The 20,147-nt window shown below is 35.3% G+C and overlaps 2 protein-coding genes across 2 annotated transcripts; one reads left to right on the top strand and one right to left on the bottom strand.

Moving 5' to 3' along the window:
• The first annotated feature begins 1,834 nt into the window (after window positions 1-1,834).
• LOC6646252 (sine oculis-binding protein homolog) lies at window positions 1,835-17,915 on the top strand. The gene is made up of 3 exons (XM_023177801.2): window positions 1,835-1,981; window positions 14,805-15,303; window positions 15,926-17,915. Exons 1-3 carry the CDS (start codon window positions 1,886-1,888, stop codon window positions 17,728-17,730), a joined length of 2,400 nt encoding a protein of 799 aa, XP_023033569.1. The 5' UTR covers window positions 1,835-1,885; the 3' UTR covers window positions 17,731-17,915.
• Window positions 17,916-17,969: 54 nt separating this feature from the next.
• On the bottom strand, window positions 17,970-19,679 carry LOC6646253 (guanine nucleotide-binding protein subunit beta-like protein 1). Its single transcript, XM_002068669.3, has 4 exons — window positions 19,403-19,679; window positions 19,168-19,312; window positions 18,587-19,100; window positions 17,970-18,529 (listed from the first exon to the last, which is right to left on the bottom strand). The coding sequence occupies exons 2-4, from the start codon at window positions 19,303-19,305 to the stop codon at window positions 18,210-18,212; spliced, it is 972 nt and encodes a 323-aa protein (XP_002068705.1). The 5' UTR covers window positions 19,306-19,312; window positions 19,403-19,679; the 3' UTR covers window positions 17,970-18,209.
• Window positions 19,680-20,147: the final 468 nt, after the last annotated feature.

The following is a 20,147-nucleotide window of genomic DNA, read 5'->3' as shown; positions in this document are numbered from 1 at the left end:
AGAAAAAGAGAGAGAGAGAGGGAGGGAGAGGCAGAGAGACGCAGTGAATGAGGCAGGAAGCGAATGAGTTATGGTGTAGGTGGCAAGAGGGGGGCCATCCAAACAATACGTCATCATACCAAAAAGACCCACAGCTGCGCATACGCAAACAGAACGGCAGCAGCAACAGCAGCAACAACGGAGGCAGAATCAAGTAAAAATCCACATGCCACAGCTCTCGCCTCGTCAAATGTTCATGAAACGCGGCCGCGTGTGGTTCACTTGGTCGTTGCCGCCGTCGTTGTCGTCGGAAGGTCTCTTAGAAAATTTCGAAAAATACAAAAAATAATTCAAAAAATAAGAAGAATAAAATTGAAAAAAAATATAAAAATAAAAATCTAAATCAGATGTGTGAAAAGTGAGAATGAAAATTGAAAAATGTTTATTATGGTGCATGATGATGATTTGTTGTTGCTATTAATATTATTATTAATATTGTAGTTGTTGTTGTTGTTATTGGTGTTTTGAAAGCGGCAAAAAGTCAGAAGAAAGAGTAGTACATACCACACACACACAACACACACCACACACAAACAACACACACACACCCACGACAGAAGAAACCAATTTTGAGTGAATAAGTGCAAGAGAGATAGATGTGAGTGAACAAAAAGAGAGAGAGAGTGCGAGAGAGAGAGAGAGAGTGAAATTATATGGTTTGAAAATATAAAGCTATTTTTGGAATATAGTATATTTCTCGATGTGTATTTCAAAGTGAACGAGAAAATGACGAAAAACGAAAAAAATAGAAGAAGAGAACACAAAGAAACCATAAAGACCTTAAAAAAAATGTCTATAATCAAAAAGAATTGAAAAGAAAATGAAAACGATAATATATAGTATATGCAATGCCTTGAAATGCATTTTCGTTTTCTATTTGAGAAATCATTAAAGTGTACATATTTATGTATATATGTACATATAAACTGAACGAAGGCGTAGAACCAAAACAAAGAAAAGTGAAATTATAAAGAAAATGAAAACATAAAATAACAAAAAAAAAAAAATAAGGAAAACTAAAAAATTTTTGACGAAACATATCGCAATATGAAATTGAACATTCTAACTAATTAATTAAACTTAAAAATAGTTATTTTTTAAATACTTTAAAGTTACAATTTCTTGACGTTGATATCAAATGCCCAGAAGTTTTGAATTACGTTTTTCAAAATTTCAAAAAAGAAAATTCTGATGAACTCTTGTGTGAATACCTAAATATATACATATGTACGTGTGTGTATATATACATTTATCAAGATGTATGTCGATTTGTTATTGTTGTGTTTGTATTCGAATTTGTAGTCTTGTGTTATGTGATAGCTTGGTAACGTTTCGTATAAGGTATTAAATTACAAGACACCAAAGTGCGCGCCAAGCGAATACACACACTCAGACACACACACACACACACTCAGAAACACACATATGGGGGGGTATATAAATATATCACCCATCAGCTTCTGTTTTTCTCCTTCTTTTTCTGCCGTATCCAATGGATGCGAAACAATACGCAAAGCAAAGAGCAAAAAGCAAAAAAAAAAAAAAATACTGTTTTCATATACGAACGAAAGACGAAAAGCAAAGACATTGTAATTAATTATTTTTTTCAAACAACTATACATATGTAAGATATATTATAAACTATATATACAGAAGGATTAATCCATGTTCATGATGATGATGATGGATGGGCAGGAAATTCATTCACTTTTTCACTCTACAATTCGAATCTTGCTCCCATATACATAGCTCTATAAATAACACAATTTGTTCTTCTTCTAACTAGTCAAAACGCAAAGAAATAGAAACTAAAAAAAAGTAGAAAAAAACTAAAAACATAAACGAAATGTCGGCCAAAACTTCACCATCCAGTTTAAGAGATGCAGCCAGTGTTGGTCCAACGGTGCAGATCAAAAAGGAATTGCCCAGCGATGAAATTAAGGTAAGACTAAAAACTAAAATTTCAAATGAGATACATTTGTATCTTATTCTGCTTTGTTTTCTGTTGGCGGGGTGATTTTTGACAATGTTTAGAATGAGCATACTCAATAGAAAAGGTGAATAACACACACACACACACATAGGCTGATTAAATAGATATACCTTGTGAAATCTTTGTTTATCTGAGTAATCATTTTGAAATCGTATTAACAAACATTTCCGATCTCTTAAGATATAAATATTCCACTTTGGCCAACTTTTTAAAGTCTTCACTTAGATAAATTTTTATCGATTTTAAAATGGCAATTCTATTTTAGAATGTACTACCAAAAAACTTGTAAATTTTTGTAGTGATTCTTTTACGATTGATTATTAATAATTATTATCATCTTTCGCAAATCATTCACCTTTTTCATGGATTCCAACATGATCTTAATAGTTTTCGGTGAATTATTGTCCGATTATTAATTTTTATGCTAAATGGAAAATCGTGTAAAATGTTTGTTGTTGATATTTAAATGGCATTTTAAGGAGCTAAAAAATTTATAACTTTTTCAAACTGTTCGATAGATGATTTAGCTATCGTTTTAGAAAGTAGACAATGGGGTGCAGATTTACTTACAATAATATCTGTTGTGCCTTAATAACTTAAAGATCATTAATTGATCAATAGTAAGTATAAATAATGTAATTATTCTAAAGGCCTAAAGTGACAAACTTAAACAAATGCTTAGAAGTCTTTGGTTAAAACAAAAAGAAATATGAACTTTATATCCTATTATCTATTTATCAAAACTTTTCATCTGCTCGATTGACTTTTAGATAAAATCAAATCTTTTTGGTTTTGAGTTAGGTTTAGTCTCATTTATAATTACTACAAAAGTTCCTTAAAAGTCGTGAAGCCAAACATTAGTTGTTCTATGTAATACAGAATAAATAAATTAAATAGTTTTTTGATTAAAATTTTTTAATTGTAATCAAGGTCCTAGCCAGGTAAGGTCAGGGCGAGGGCAAGTGAAATGTTTAAATGTCTATTTTTTTACCATACACCCATAGGGTGAAATGGTATATTAAAGTCGCCAAAATGTATGTAACAGGCAGAAGGAAGCTTCTCCGACCCCATGAAGTATATATATTCTTGATCAGGATCAACAGCCGAGTCGATCAAGCCTTGTCCGTCTGTCCGTCCGTCTGTCCGTATGAACACCAAGATCTCGGAGACTGTAAGAGCTAGAGCCACCAAATTTGGTATGTAGACTCGTGTAGTATGTAGAGTGATCAAGTTTATTTCAAATTTTTGACACGCCCCTTTCCGCCAGCGCAATTTAAAAGAAGAGTTTATCTCAAAAACTATTCCAGCTAGAGACACCAAAAAGCAGAAAATGCATTTGTTTAATAAAGTTAAAATATATGCTTTACTGGTGTATGGTATACCTAAGTCGGCGAGACGACTTACTTACTTCATTTATTTAAGAACTTTCATTTTGAGGACAATTACTACGCAATTGCGTGACTCTATTCAAGAGGATATCGAGCCTCATTGAGATATGCAGAAAGGAACAACATAAGTACATACACATATGTATGATATTTTTCAAGAAAATATCTGACTAATTTAACTATGAAAAAGATTTGGCATCGAGAAGAGTCCTACAATTTGTTACGATTACATTTTTACTTTAAAGATTGTTTTGGTAACAAATTGTCCAACTTTCTAATAACCTTTTCGTTTAAACCAAGATTACAGTCGTGTAAGATTGTTGGTATTGAAATGACCGTTTGTCGAATGTTAAAAATACGTACATATATAGTTTCACCAAAGATCTTGATAAACTTTTGTCCACTCTAGTACCTACGGTTCTCAAACCGAGCTGAGAAATTTATTTTAAATTATTTTAAACTATGATAAAGGCTTAGTCAACTTAACAAAGCCCAAAGCAATATTTATGGCAAGTCCAGTCCTAAACTTACGTAGCTAAATCCATCAAAGTATAATGATGTAAAATGTCAATGACTCAGTTTATGATAAAAAATACTAAGAGGCTAATTTCAACTATAATATCAAATATCAGGCCAACAATGTCCAGTTGCTTGTTTGACCAATTCAATTTCCAACTAAATCTAGTGAAAATTTAGCATCGAGAACAAAAAAAAAATCGTTTCAATTTGCAATGTGCTGGCATTCTCTTCTGTTGGCCTTCTTTTGAAATTTGTTGTTTGGCGCAGTTCTCGAGGCATTTGTAAGCGGATGCGGAGTTAGCATTAAAGTCTAACGATTACGATTACGACAACATTGTATGACTATATCATTATTGTTGTTGTTGTTGATGTTGTTGCTGCTGGTGGTGGTGGTAAGATGAGATGATGGAGGGAACTGTTCGTAATATTATATTGATAAATTTTTTATAATCATTTTAACGAGTGACTGAATGAATGAGTGAGTGAGTGAGTGTGTGAGTCTCTGAGTCTCTGAGTGGGTTGCAAATTGATGCAGCTCGCCTCCATTCATCCTCCTCGTCTCTCTTTAACCCCCTTACTATCATTCGTGCAACTTCAAATGAGCAAAATTAATTTAATGCCACACCAAAGAAATGAGATAGCACACATACATATATTGTTGTTGCTTTGTTTTGTTATATATTCTGTTTTTTGTTTTTTTATGCTGTACGTGTAATCTGATCGTTGAATTGAAATTGTAGCCAATGGCTTGCAGTTGAACGCTATGATACCTACTTATTAAACAGAAAAATTATCATAATGAACTGAAGGTTCTTGGCTCTTGGTTTCAGAGACTTGGTCAAACTTGTGGCCAAATGCAGAGTTTAAAGTTTCCATCAGCAGCAACAAAAAATTGGGAGAGCACCAGACAAAGTTATTTTTTCCCATTCATTAAAAATTTTGCTCATTCTGTATGTTTGGAAAAAAAAATCAATTAATATATAATTTGTATGAAAATTAAACGAAAAAAAAACAACAAAAATATAATTACACAACAATTACAACAACAATAACAACAACAATAACAACAACAGCAATATGGGTGCTATTTGATAGGACTGTGGTAAGGTGATATGCTTCAAGGTTTCCGCTTTATGCCAACGACAATGGGAACAACGTCGATGACGATGACAGCGACAGCGGCTACCAAGTCATGGCTCAATGTCCTCACGAAAAGAAAACCACCCAAAAAACAAAAAAGAAAAAGAAAGAAAGAATGACAGACAAACAAAAAAGGATACGTTAGGGCATAAGAAAAAGTGGAAAAGTGGTAAAGAAGAAGTTTATGGGATTGAGATCGTAGTTAATGAAATAAAAAATGTTAATATTTTATATTATATTTAGTTAATTTGAAACTCATCCTCACTTTCAAAACAATCAAGAAGAAATAATCCAATTTTTATGCTTTGATTTCGAATTCACTTTATATATATGTACATACATGAGACTAGAAGATTGTTCAGTTCAAATATATGTATGTATGTATGTTTATTTACAAGTGCAGATCGATAGTATACTAATGTTTGTGCATGAAAAGTTCGAAAACTAGAGAATTCTTTAGCTGTTTGAAAAAATTTTTAATAATCGCATAAAAATATTATTATAATTTGTTCGCATCTTAAGTTTTTCAAGCTTCAACTTTAAAATAAAAAAGTTAGATAGTTTCGTTTGTAAAAGAAGAGTACAATTCGGTCTTGAAAAAGATATTCTATTAATATTATAATTAATTTATAATATTAAAAAAAGATATTCTATCGAATATTATTTGACATATAAAGTATACGATGGTTCCATAGAATAATGTTAGGGTTTTGTTCATATGGCATAAACTTATACAATAGAAAATTTTTTTAGAAAATTTAATTATAGATAATTCTCAGATTCTCTTAGAAAAGTGCAATAAATTTGTTTGGTATTCATAATTTTGTTTTTTTTTTCAACTCAAGAGGTCCTTAAGGTTCATATTGCTATTTTATAAAATCATTAATACTAAAAAAATTTGGATTTTTTTTTAATTTCAAAACTCTTAGTTTTAATCATTTAATGAATGCTTAAAAACTCATGAGGTCTAAAGGGTAAAATTCTAACGTTTTATAAGTTGTTACTTCTTGTTCCGATCTTTACTCAACTCAAATCTATGTAGTAAATTGTTAAACAAATGAAACTGCTTTAGTCATCATGACTAAAATGTGTATAATCTCGACTAAGGCATAAAGAATTCAGTTACACAAACGCATTGAGAAATTTGAGGCCCCACAAAATGACAATGGGCAAAATGCTAACCTGGCCAGGGACGGGCTTAGGCAGCCACTTGGGTACGCCCACGCATTTGCTTCCTTTACACACACACATATATATATATATATATAGTCATATATATATATATATATGTGCATACATATATAGATACGGAACAAAACGGACAGAGGGCAGGATAGATGGGTTTTAGGTAGTGGGTTAGCAGCTCAAATATCGCCGCAGCAGCAGCAGAACTTTAATAACAGCGCCGCAGATTGAATTACAAACAAAATAGAATATGATAAATTCTATACAGAAAACACTAGGAACCAGAGCAAGAGAGACCAGCAACAACAACAGCAACAAAAGCAAAAAAAAAAAGAGCAGCAGGGACACACACGCACAGGGTGAGAGATTGAGTGCAGCAGGAGCAGTAGTAGTTGACGTAACATGAGGCAACCTGTGAGCCTGGCAAAGCTCGCCTCGCATCAGTCACACTCGCCACACACACACACACACACACACGCATAGAGTGAGAGAGATGGAGAGCTGACAGGTGTGAAGAGTAGAAGCTAGGGCAGAAGGGCAGGTGTCGTCGGTCTGAAATGGTGAGAGCTCAAATTAAAATAACGTTAAAATAATTTGAGCTACTCATGGGGGGACAGGCAACGGGTGGTAAGGCGGCAACTGTTTGAACAGGTTGACCCCTTTTGGGCAGGTGCAGTTCCAGGTGCATCATCATCATCATCATCTTTGCTCTGATGACAAAAGTATGTAAAATATAAAAAAAGAATTGTTATACAAATTGATCGTCAAAGAGCATCATTTAGACTAACTCTAATTGGTAGCACCAATGCAGGCTACACAAACTTCTTGGTAATATAATACATATAACCTATTAGCTCTTATTTGAATTCACATAAGCAAACTGCCATAAAACTGTGACGGCTATATAAATACCCTATATCGCTTGATCAAACGAACGAATTGAGATTTTCTCTGTAATGGAAATTAATGATGGAATAAGGCAATTAAAAGAATCAATTGTTGTTAGCCATAAAGCAATTTATTAACTTTTAATCAACTAATTTTCATATTTCAAAACTCTAATAAATAAACTCACCTATTTGTATGGTCTTTGAAATAATGTTCTTTTTGAATATTGACCTCAAGCTGGCTTAAATGTAAAATAAATCAATTTTAAGACCGAAAATACTGAAATATTATTCTCCTTTTTGCTAATAATAATATTTATATTGATAAAAAATGAGCGTATCTTATAATAGGCACATTTTTGTGTGTTAAACAAATATGAAAAACTTCGAGACTATATTAATTTGTAATAAAGATTTCATTTGTAATAAAGATTTCTTGGAGCCCTTAAAATTTATTTATTGTTTGTTTATTTCAATTTTAATTTAATGAATCTAATCTTGTGAAAACATTATGTATCAGGGCTTAAATTAAATCTAAATTTTTAATAATAAATGATTGTTGATTATTGAATATATGTAGCAAGTTTAAGATATAAAGGACTACATTTTTTAAGATCCTTTTCATTTAGAAAAAAGATCCATCTGTATTCTATTTATTGTATAACTATTCTAATATCTTCGCTTATTATGTGTTTTAGTTAAACAAATATTAGAAATTAATTTGATTCAATTTTTTGAGATTAAAATTTTCAGATTTCAAACTGAAAGCACATAAGTTCTAGTGTTGTAAGCATAGCCTTTCTGTTCTTGCTTTATTGAGTTGTAATTCCCAACTTGTTTTAAAGTTGAAAGTATAAAGACTTAACAATGTTTGCTGATCATCTAGGTTCTGAAACTTCGTCTATCTACAGAAATAGAAAATCTTGGTTATACATATTGTATATATAATCTATCTTTACAGATTACAAATTTTCTAAACTCTTTCATATAAGGGGTATTAAAAAACCCCCCCACACACTCACACATACATATAGCAGGGCATATCTGATGTATGTATGGTATACATTAAAATAATATAACATATTAAATTGCAAAAAACAACCCAGAAATGAAGATAGAAAGAGAGAGAATGAGTGAGAGAGAAAATACTATAAAACTCACCAATAGATAAAGTTAGAAAGAACGAGTGAGAGAGAGAGAGAGAGAGAGAAAGAGTGAGAGAGAACCAAGTATGTCATGTAAGAATCAAAAGAAGGACGCGGCGACATTCAATCCTGAGCTATCGATATTCGATTACAACAAACTAAAAACCAACTGACTTTGCGCTTGTCTCTCTCACACATACACACACACACACACATACAGTAGAGACTGAGAAACTAGCGTAATTCTAGAATTTGTTGCCATTGGGTGTTGTTTTTTATATTTACTTTTTTTTTTTTTTGGGTGGTGGTTGTAGCCATGGTGTCGGTGTCGAAACGACGACACTGCCTCGGATTGGGTTTACCAAACTACGGTACGGATATAGAGACGGAGACCGAGACCGAGACAAAGGGCGGTAGGGGGTGTATTGGATAGGGAGATGACTGCTCCGTTGCAGTTTGGTTTTAGTTCGTTTTTAGCTTTAGCTTTAGCTCGTCTCGACTCTGTTCAGTTCAGTTCAGTTCGGTTCGGTTCAGTTTACTGGGTTCAGGGTGAGTTATTATAAGCGTATTGGGTTGCCCGGGCATCTCACATCGCCAACACCAACGCCATCGTCGTCGTTAGCTATTGCCATCGTTGTCGGGTACTTTACATTATTCTATTAGGTTTCTTGTTGTGCCCCCCCTGCCCCACAATGCCTTCTCTCTCTTATTTTTTAAGAAACTGTAGACATGTATTAATGTGGCCGACTCATATAACACAGAGCGCCAATCTTGCTTAGACTCACCCAGTGGGTTGTCGAGGGCAGTGAGTGGCAATGAAGGCAAACGGCATAAGGACAAGCGTAATAAGTCTCGCAATCAGATAAACTTCGGCATCGGCTAAGTTTGAAGTAGGTCAGCAAAAAATTGAGTGTCAAAATGAAAATAGTGCACAGTTTGCATTGTTTAACCCTTATATGGTCAATGCATATTTGGGATCAGATGATCTAGATTCTAGACTCGACCTCCATTTGCTCTTCGAGTGATCAGTTTTCAAAGAGAAAAGATTTTAAAACAATTTTGAAAAGGCAACTGGTTTATGCTCTATTTTATGATCTACAGGTTTAAGTTGGCCAACAATGCTTATCTTAAGTTTTACATTTTTTCTTTTTAATATCACCATTAAAAATTTTATAACTTTTCGCCCATTTGTGGCTGTTCAGAAGGATTGAGAAATAAGTTGAAATTCTAAGGACTTATTAATTTAATTATTAATTTATGAATTATGAATTATTAAAGTTTTGAATGCAGTTTTATAAAAGTAAATAGTAATCTACCAATTTTGCTATGTTTAATAAGCGTAATTATAAGTTATTTACAAATTCTTATTGACCTCGAAAGTATGCAACAAAAATGATTACTTTCCGCTGACAACATTTACAAAATTCTTTTTTGTGCTCAACTTAGTTAAAACCAAATTAATTCTCTTTTAGAAAATGTTGAAGAATTTTGAAATGTCTTGTTGGTGAAAACTTTGTCCTAAAGTTAAATGTTACTTATTTTCAAAAACTAACTTTTCAATAACTTAATGTAGTAGTTTTAGATTACAAGGGTTTATTTTTTGTCCATGTTGAAAATTAAATATAACTTTAAAATGTATTTTCAAAATTTCTTAAATGCAATGGACTTTCTAGAAAATATTTTCGGGGAGGATCAGATCAACAAATTAAAATTTTGGGCTCAGTATTTTCATTAATTTTTTCAAGAAGGCATTTTGTCAGTATGAGGACTTGTCGAAATCGTACGACCATTTCGAAATAGGACTAATTAAGGCTATAAAGAGCTCAAAGTAATCAAAAATTATTCTAATTCTGACTACCCGAACTTCCTACCCTCATGGTTGATTTTAAAGAATTTATTAATAGTTCTGTTTGTCAATTTTAAGAAATATTATTGTTGTTGTTGCTTTTAAAAGCAGAAGTCAGTTGTTACTGTACTATGTACAGTAGAATCCGGTTATAACGTCCGTCCAGCTATAGCGACGATAAAGTTCGATTAGTGATTTGTTGGTCCCAATACAAACTTATATGACCTCCGGGCCTCCAGTTAGTACAGTTTCCGGACATAACGACGAAAATCGTCGGTCCCTTGAGCGTCGTTATAACCAGATTCTACTGTACTATGCTTAGGGTAAATAGTTACTAGTAGAAGATTCTTTTTAAGGTTTTTTCTGTAGATCCCCTATGAACTTTAGATAAATGTGAATCTAATTGATATTAAAAATAGAATAGAATAGAAATAGTAATTAAATGATCATTATCAGTAAGCTACGCTTTTTTCGATAAACTTTCATAGGCAACAAATAAATTGATTATCTTTTACTAACTGTCACATTAGCTAGTAGACCTTTGCAATTAAAGAAAAATTTGTGATACATTTTGTTCAGTGCATTCTCATAGTGATTCTCAGTCGCATTCTTGCCACAGAGACACACACACACACACTCTCAGAATCTCAGCGTCAAGTCAGTTCATTACGGATTCATAATAAAAACGAAAATTTGATATGTTTTTGTAAGTTGAGAGTTTTGCAGAAAACTTGAAATGCTTGGCAACGAGGCGCGCGGAGGGGGAGGGATTGGGAATGAGAACAAGAATATGTGTAGTATATATATGGTATGATATGGAAATGGAAATGGAAATGGTTGAGCACAGCAATTGGCAAATGTGTCTGCAAGATACTCGAGCATTAATTACGGAAAATGCATAACACAAAAAAAAAAAAACAGAATTCTGTTCAGCTCTTATTGCACAAAATACGAAAGAGGCAAGGAAGGAGCAGCTGAAAGAGGCAGGGAGGAATGCATATAGATTCAGACAGTCAGTCAGTCGGTCCGTTGGTTGTAGACAAGATATCACCATAACAATTCCGATTTCAATTTCCAACTTCAGTTCAACACGAAAGGCATAAAATTTCAGTTTTTAATTAATTGATTTTTATTCGCATTTCGGTTTAGAATTTCACAGTTGAGCTCAGGTTTTGGTTTTTTTCAAAATTATCGTTGAGGCTGTGTCTTGGTTCGTGGTCTTATCTCTGTCTTTGGTTGTCTGCCTTGGCCACGCCCCCTGTTACCAGCACCGCTGCCGCCTACTCTCGGCAACTGAGTAACTGTCAGGGCAAGAAAACTGAACGAACGCACAAATCAGAAATTAAAAACCAAACATAAATTAACAGACAAATGATATTTATAAAAAAAGAAAAAAAAACCGAGACAGAGACAACAACAAATGAGATAAAGAGTTGAGAGAAAAAGCGAGAAAGAGAGAGAGAGAGAGAGTGAGTGAGATGGTTGGCCAGGCCTCCGATTACCGCACAGTTGGACTGCAAAAACTGAACTTGAGACAAGCGTGCCTAGAGTAGTGTTTCCCCTCTCCATCCCTCTTCTATCATCCATATCCAATGGCCAGGCAGCCGGCTTGACAAGGTCGCACCTGAGGCATGTAATCGATATCCCCAGCAAGCGAGCAAGCAGCCGTCTCGTCTCAAAAGATTTTTATCATGCGAATTGCTTAATACTCTACCAGAAACTTGAACTCAACACTTAACAAGAAGATTGCTGGCCACGATTGAGCTGCATGTGTGGACTGTTTAGTTTTTGTCAGCAAGTTGGCAGCCCCAGAGAGCTTAGCATACGATAACTCAAGTGTCCATTGGCCACAAAAATGTGACTATGTGGCGTATGAGTAATTTTCTGCATTCCTGAGAAGAAGAACATATATGTATGCTAAAACTCCAAGAATTAAACATTTAATAAAACTTTTCATGCTAAATACCCCCTTCCCCATATCTCTCCTTCTCTCTCTCTCTCTCTCTCTTTCTTTCTTTCTGTTTGTGGCCCGCAAAAGTCGAATGGCAACAACTTTTTTGAATATGAGAATTTCAATGTAATTTGATATGCATTTTTCTGTATGTAGCCTTGTGTGAAATTTGTTGTTGATGTACAAAAAGATATATGTATGTATGTACATACATATATACAAAATACAAGTATCATTTGTTGTTCTGCAAATGGAACTTTAAAAAGGGGAAAGAGAATTTAAAAGAAAAACAAAAACGAAGAAGAAAGACCAATAAAAACAGCCGCAAAATTCAAAAAAACAACATTCTGGCATCTTCAAGTCAATATTCTTGTTTAAATTGAAAACAAAAAGGCAATCCGCTCACACTCGCACACACACACACACACACACGCTCTTACACATTACAGCCAAAAAGTGTGTTGGCTATCGATGTCCAGCATCTGATGTAGTGGATTGGGGAAAAAGTTCGGATGGTTCCGGGCGGGACGATACCTCTGAGTAAACTGATCCCTTTATGCGCAAAATGCAAAAGCCAAGAGGAATCAGCCAGAGAAATTATGCCATCCTCGCCCGCCCCAACATTGTCCTGGCCATAATGAAGCTTTCACTTACGTAAGTGTGTGTTTGCGTGTGTGTGTGTGTGTGTTTTTCAAAAGTTTCATCAATGTTATCAATTACCTAAAACTTGCATTAACTCTTGTATCTCTTATATGTAGATGCATGCTTAAGGTCATAAGTTCGACAGAAAATCCGCATAATTGCAGATTGATTCCAAGTAACTTTAATTTAAGCCATGCAAATATAGTAATTGGCCAAAATATTGTCAGTTAATTAAGACTTTATATAATTTAATACCCTTAAAATGAACAAAGTAAATGACTGCAAAACATCAAAAGAAAAGAAACAAATAAAATCAAGAAAATATGCAATTAGTTGTTAATTAAACAAAATCGACAAGAAATTTGCAAACAAAATTCAATAATCATAATACACAAATGTAGCCAAAAGGTATAAAAATAAAATAATTCAAACTAAAGAATCTCTTACTTTTCAATTAAATTGTCTTTATTGGAAAAAAAACAACGATTTCAAAAAATTAAATACTTCATTTTTTTTCTTTTTGTTGTCTAAAACTATGCCCAGACCAATTTGTGGCTCAAAAAACTAACAAAATTTAATTTTTTTTTAAGATTTTTGTATATTTTTAGAAATTACTTATTTTACTTTATTTATCCATCATTACGAATCAGTTTTTAAATAGCAAAACTTGTTAGAAAATTATAACATAAAGAGTAAAACCTCTTAGGCTCAACACAATGATTTTTGTCATTTGTTTAAATGAATTTGTTTGTGAAAGTTTAAAAAATCAGTTAATAATTTGTTTTGTATTATCTTAGAAGCTGTGTCTCAACTACCTTTGGCGAATCTCAACTAAAGTCACATCTTAGCAAAAAATAAAAAAACAATTTTGATTTCATCTAAAGACTTCTCAAAATCCCATAAAATGTTCTCAAGCAAACAAATGAAATATCCAAATATTTTGTCAAAATGTCGCCAAAAAAATATAGTTATACCTATATAATAAATTTGTTTGTCTTCTTTATTCAACATTCAAGTGACTTATTGTTAGACTTAGTAAATAGTTTTGGTCTATCTAAATATTCTATATTTTTCTATATCTCTTTCTATCTTTCTCTTTCTGTATAAAGATATACATACAAACTTATTAGAACGATAAAAGTAAAAAAAAATCTGTTCCTTAATCTTGGACTTTAAAGCAAATAACAAAAAAAAAAAATTACTATTTTTAACACAGTCATGATTTTTTTCATCCTTCGTTATCGCTTCGATTAAAACTATGTAATTTTAAAACGTTCTTCAAAATGTCCTTGCAAAGATAAATTTTTTAAATACTTTTATCGTTTTCCCTCAATCGACTATGCAATTTTATAAGTACATATGTATATACATATTTTAGATTTTGGGATTAATCAATATGTGGAAAAACCAAAAAAACGTTTTTCCGTCGTCAATTCGATAAAAGATGTCTACTTATTAGACATCTTATTGCTTATTAGAAAAAAGGTATTTAATAATACATATTAAAAATATTTTTGTATTGATTCTTTTCAATATTATTAAAATTGATTAACTAAAACGTGTAATTTTAAAAATTTCGCAAGAGATGACTTAGTTAATTATCGCGAGCAAGTAGACAATTTTGGGCCATCGATATGACATTAGATATATTTGGATTTAAATGAGATACAAAGATAAGAAAGTAAAACTTGTTTTGTGTGAAGTGAATTATAACATGAATTATGATGCTGTTCTGCCAAAAAGATCAGAACTCTCAATGGTTATGAATCATGGGTAATCTTCATATCTAATTTTGTTTTATAGCAATTCAAAACCAGAAAAAAACGCGACAAATTGACACAAATGTCAAGGCTTAGATGAACATTTTATACGGTTAATGTGCATTCCTTTTATTATATTCCTTTTAAAGTCAATGAAATGCTTGAAAACCCAATAAATAATTGGAAAAAGCTTAATCAACACCTTGATAACTTTCAACATTTTTTTTGACCATTACTTTTTTACACCTATTTTCTACTCTAAAACTATTTTAATTTATGCTTAATTGTTGGGTTTAATTCTCTTTGCAGGAATTTGCTCACAATACCATGAATGAGCTATTGGGCTGGTATGGTTATGATGTCGATCGTTTGGATTTGACAGCGAAAACATCACGTCTGTTGCAGAGTGCAGCTGCTGCTGCGGTGGCCACGCAACAGCAACAACATCACCAGCAACAACAACAACAACAGCAACAGCAGCAGCAACAACTTGAAAGGAAGCGACATAGTTTCCTACGCAGTGGTCGATCTTTGTCCTATCGTAATAACAATTACAATAAGAATAACAATGCCAGCAGCAGTACCAACAACAACAATAATATTTCTGGCAATGGCAATGGCAATGGACATGAACAAATTGGTATTGGTCGCATTAGTAAATCTGGCCTAAATTGCAATAGCACAACAACAACACCCTCAGATCATGATACGCGCAGCTCACGCGAAGATGATTCCAAGAGTCCGAACTCAATTGGTAAACCGGCCACAACATCAGCAATGGGCACATCTCAAATGGAGGAGAAAATAGGTAAGCCTATGTATTCCATTGTCTATGGGTTGGATGGAGAGATGTTGATAACCTGAGAGGCTAAAGGAGAAACGAAACGAAAATAATTTGAAAATCAAAAATGTTTGTTGCTTCTTCCTGCTGCAATTTGATAAGTTCGACTTGTGGCCTCCCTTCTCTATATTCCTTCTTTAGCAACGAGTACTTCCACTCATCCCATCCCATGCCATCTCATCTCATCTCATCTGCCTGCCATTTATCCTTCATTTGCGTTGAAAATTTTGCGTAGCCGCATAGACAGACATAGACAGAGAGACAGGTTCGAAACTTTGCTAACTTTTGCTGCTGCTTCAGTTGCTGCTGCATTATCGAATAACAGAGATTCATTAAGACCCAAAATGTGGTTTACAAAATGTTTTGCCAAAGTATCCATAGACAGAAAATTTAATGGCAGAGCGAGGAAGAGAGAGAGAGACAGAGAGAAGGCTGTGGTCCCATTGGCAAAAAATAAATCTTAGAGTATCATGTGAGCAAGAGGAATGAGATGAAAATCCTTTTCTCCTGCTAGAGAGGGAGGGAGGGAGGTCGTTAAGAGTTGCAAATATGACATTGAATCTCATCCAAAACTCCTTCTTCTTTGCAGACTTCAACAACTGTTGCTGGTGTCATCGTCCGATTGCAGAAAATGCACCCGACTATTTGACCAGCACGGATGGGCCACGTTATTGTTCGGAATCCTGCTTCACCCAGAGTCGTCGGGCCACCTTCAAGAAGGCCAAAACCTGCGATTGGTGCAAACATGTCCGGCATGCCGTCAGCTATGTGGATTTCCAGGATGGCGCCTCCCAGTTGCAATTCTGTTCGGAGAAATGTCTCAATCAATATAAAATGCAAATATTCTGTAATGAGACGCAGGCCCATTTGGATATGAATCCACATTTGAGGGATCAGGGCTTGGATGCTGGCAATGAGGCGGCTCTCATAACACCGGATTTGTGGTTACGCAATTGTCGCAGCAGGTCTGCATCGCCGGCATCCACGGTTTCGGTATCGCCGGGCCCAATTAAACGGAATTCACCCTGCGCCACACCGCCAAGTAATCCAACTAAACCGCTGATCTCAGTGGCGCCCGTGTCCAAGCTTTTGGCCCTAAGGAGTCCCCAGGCTGCACAGGCATCACAGCCACCGCCTCCGCCTCAGACGTCTTTGCATCAGCAGCGGCAACAACATCAAAATTTAACAAGTAAATCAGGTCGACGGAAGCGATTGCATCGTGGTGGCCTATCCGCCGGCTCGGAGACGGTGGCCAGTCTTCTGCAGAAACAGCAACAACACCATCAGCCGTCGCCAATCAGTGCCGATTTCGCGGGATCCAGTGTGCCATTGCCACCACTTTCGCCCATGCCAATGCCGGAACAGTCTGCCCCGCCGCCGCCAGCTGCAGCACCACCAACGCCCACACAATCCTTGGGAAGGGGATGCGCCACCGCCATACCGCCCAGCTACTTTGCCACGCCCCCGAATGGAATGCTCGGGCATCCGTTTGGTGTTCGGCCACCGCATCATTTTTTGCCACCGCCTCCGGGAATGCTGCCACGTGGATTTATTCCACCTTTTGGTCCTCCGCCGCCGTTTGCCACCCCGCAAATGCCCGAATTCGGTCTATTGGGCACTGCTCCTCCAGTAACTGTAATGGTGCCATATCCTATAATTATTCCTCTGCCGATTCCCATACCCGTGCCTCTGCCCATTGTGGATTTCTATAAGGCCCACCTGACGCCCGAGGAGCGTAAGCGTTTCGATGAGGAGAGGTCACAAAAGGAGCCACTCGATTGCAGCAAGACACGAACCGATCAGGAAGAACAGGAGCAGGAGCAGCAGCAGCCGGAAACGGAGACTGAACGGCCAGAGCATGAAGTAGCTGACGAAGAAGAAGAAGATGAGTTGGAGAAACCAATACCAAAGACAAGTCCATCTATAGCTGCTTCACCATCGCCAACACCCTCATCGCCAGTTCCATCATCCATCGATTCCACATCGCCGGAAACGCACTGTATTGTCCAGGCAACATCTCAGTCGGAAACGGAAGCTGAAACATCCACCGCCACAGCAGCCCAAAAACTGCCCAAATTAAAGATCACACGACTACAAACCAAACGCACTCTAATCCAAACCAAAGAATCATCATCCAATCCACCAGCAACAAAAACTGCAGAGCCAACAACAACAACTGCAACAGCAGCTGCATCCGCCGCAGAGTGCACGGCGGAATGTAGTCGTCCATTGCGTAAACGGAAACGTATTATTGATTGTGATTTCCAGAAAATGGCGCTAACACGTGAAATCGATTCAATGGATCATCATAGCAATAGTGGCCACAGCAAGGACGAGGATGAAGCGTGCAATATAATTAACAACAACAACAACAATGCTAAAATTAAAAAGTAAATGTAATAGAGATTAGATATTAGTCCTTATTATATATATATATATAGCCTGTATTTATCTATGTATATGTATATTATGTATGTGTGTTTTGTGTATGTCAGAAATCAGGAGATATTAGAAACAGAAAACTAAACTATTTAGAAAGCAAAATAAGGCACTAAGTGCAAAAAATTCAATTTTAAATAAATACAAATATTCTAAATTATTGAAAAAAAAAAACAAAATCTAAAAACTCTTAAATGGACATAATTTAAAGTTGATGATAATTGTACTTCATTTATTTTTTACTCTAGGCATAGTTGAGAGTTAAGGCGTAGATGATTAACAATCAGTTCTGACTCTTCTCGTTGTCAAGTCGTTGATTAATTAAAACTATAAATTAAAAATATGTATGTAGAGCTGCCGAAAATATCAAAAGTCAACACGATGTAACACTTAAAACTAAATATATGTATATAATAGATACTTTCGGCAACTCTTCAGTTGTATAGATCCCAGAGTGAGATCTGGGCATCCATGCCAGCAGCTGCCATAATGGGTGCTCGCCACATGGCCACCGATTGGCTGGAATAGACCAAATCCATGACGCCTCCTTGCTTATGCTGTGTTAGCACAGCCAATGGACGCATGCTCTTCCAGGAGAAGATGCGAATGCGTCCATCCCAGCCACCGCTGGCAAATACTTTCTGATCCGAACGTATGCGAACACAATTGACTCCAGCATTCTTGATGCACAGTTCGGTGCCGCGTTGCAATTGCATGGATTGTCGTTGGTAACTAAATGTAGTTAGTTTATCCGCTAGAAAGTTGCAAAGATTAATTAAATTTCTAGTAGATTAGCTAGGAAATAACTTACAAGCCCCACCCACTATTCCACGATTGGTTAAGGAATCATAGTCCACTGTCATTGGATCGGGGGCTAGCTCAACAATGTCCACCATAACGCCAGAGCTTAGATCCCAGGTGAGAAAATGTCCAGACTCATAGCCAGCCAACAGGAACAACTGAGAGGCACACTCAAAGGGCTTGAAACAGGTGACACTGCCCAATTTGGGCAATTGCGGATCATCGGGCACTAGCATTTGTGTGGGCGCTGCCGGATCCGTCACATGCAACACGCCAATGGTAGACTCTTCGCAGGGGTAAAAGAGCAACTGCTCATTAGTATTATTGGAATTAGTGTGCAGAGCCGTGCGGCAGTAGCCCAAATGATTTCCAGGAATACTGCGCTCCTTCACATAGCTACTATTGCTTATAGAGAACATGGTAACAGCTCCTCCCTTCTCTTGAGTAACCAGACGATCTGGCGTGTGATGTAGACTGGTTATGGGATCACTACCAACTTCGAAATGCAGAGCTGAGCGATTGGTCTAGAGAGGATTACAGGAAACTCCAATTATTACAACTTTGCCAACATTAGACTTTTAATCCATTTACCTGCAAATCCCAAAGGAATACACTGCCCTTAATTGTTCCAGCCAAAAGCCGCTCATTGTCATGGAAACATAAGGAATTGACAGCTCCCATCTCTGGACATCGAAGACTGAACACTGGATCTGGTGGTAGCACCGCCATGTTATTTCTAAAAAAAACAATAAGTTTAACAAAATAATTAAGCTTTATTTAATGAAATAAACAACTTAAATTGTTGTCTATTGATAACTCTACTTACTTTTATTTGTAAGATGAATTATTTAAGGTTTTTGGTGTTTTTTAGCAGCAGATTGGTAATTTATTTATATGCAGCCTTTTCTATTCTCAATGTGCCAACTTATTTCACACTTTGAAAGCAACTTAATTGCCCTTTTCAAATACTGCGGCAGTGACACGCCCACTTGTAGTCAAACCGTAAATCTGTTTCTGTTTGTTATTAAATAATTAATTATTTATTTACAAATTTTTTCATAATAATAAAGCACGTTGGATAGTGATGGCACGATTAGAAACAGCTGATGTGTCATCTGCAATGGGTGCAAAATATCGATATTTTATCGATAGAAAATCCTACAACTTGTCCCGCTATTTCAGCCAGTGACTCGTAAACCAAGCCACTATATTTCCTTCCCACTACTCTGCGCAGTCCTTTTCAAACCTCAAAGTGCTTAGGTCTGAGCAGGAAGTCCTAAGGTCTAAGTCATTTTGGCTGGGCGCCCACATTTAAAAAATAAATAAAACCATAATGAGTGAAATATAGTTTTTGTTGCCAAAGAAGTAAAATTTTAAAACATTGAAAGTATTTACTATTTTTTAATATTGCAATACTTGTCCTCAAAGAATGAAAGAAATGCTTTTTTTTTTTAATTCAAGAATAAAATCTTTAGATATATTGGAATTAGAAAAAGTGAAGACAATGTTCATACAACTTATTGTTAGAGATATGCAGGGAACTATAAATATTTTGTAATAGAATATAGTAT

This window comes from Drosophila willistoni (genome assembly GCF_018902025.1).
Source record: "Drosophila willistoni isolate 14030-0811.24 chromosome 2L unlocalized genomic scaffold, UCI_dwil_1.1 Seg72.1, whole genome shotgun sequence".
NCBI lineage: Eukaryota > Metazoa > Arthropoda > Insecta > Diptera > Drosophilidae > Drosophila > Drosophila willistoni.
This window is presented reverse-complemented; position numbering and strand designations above follow the sequence as displayed.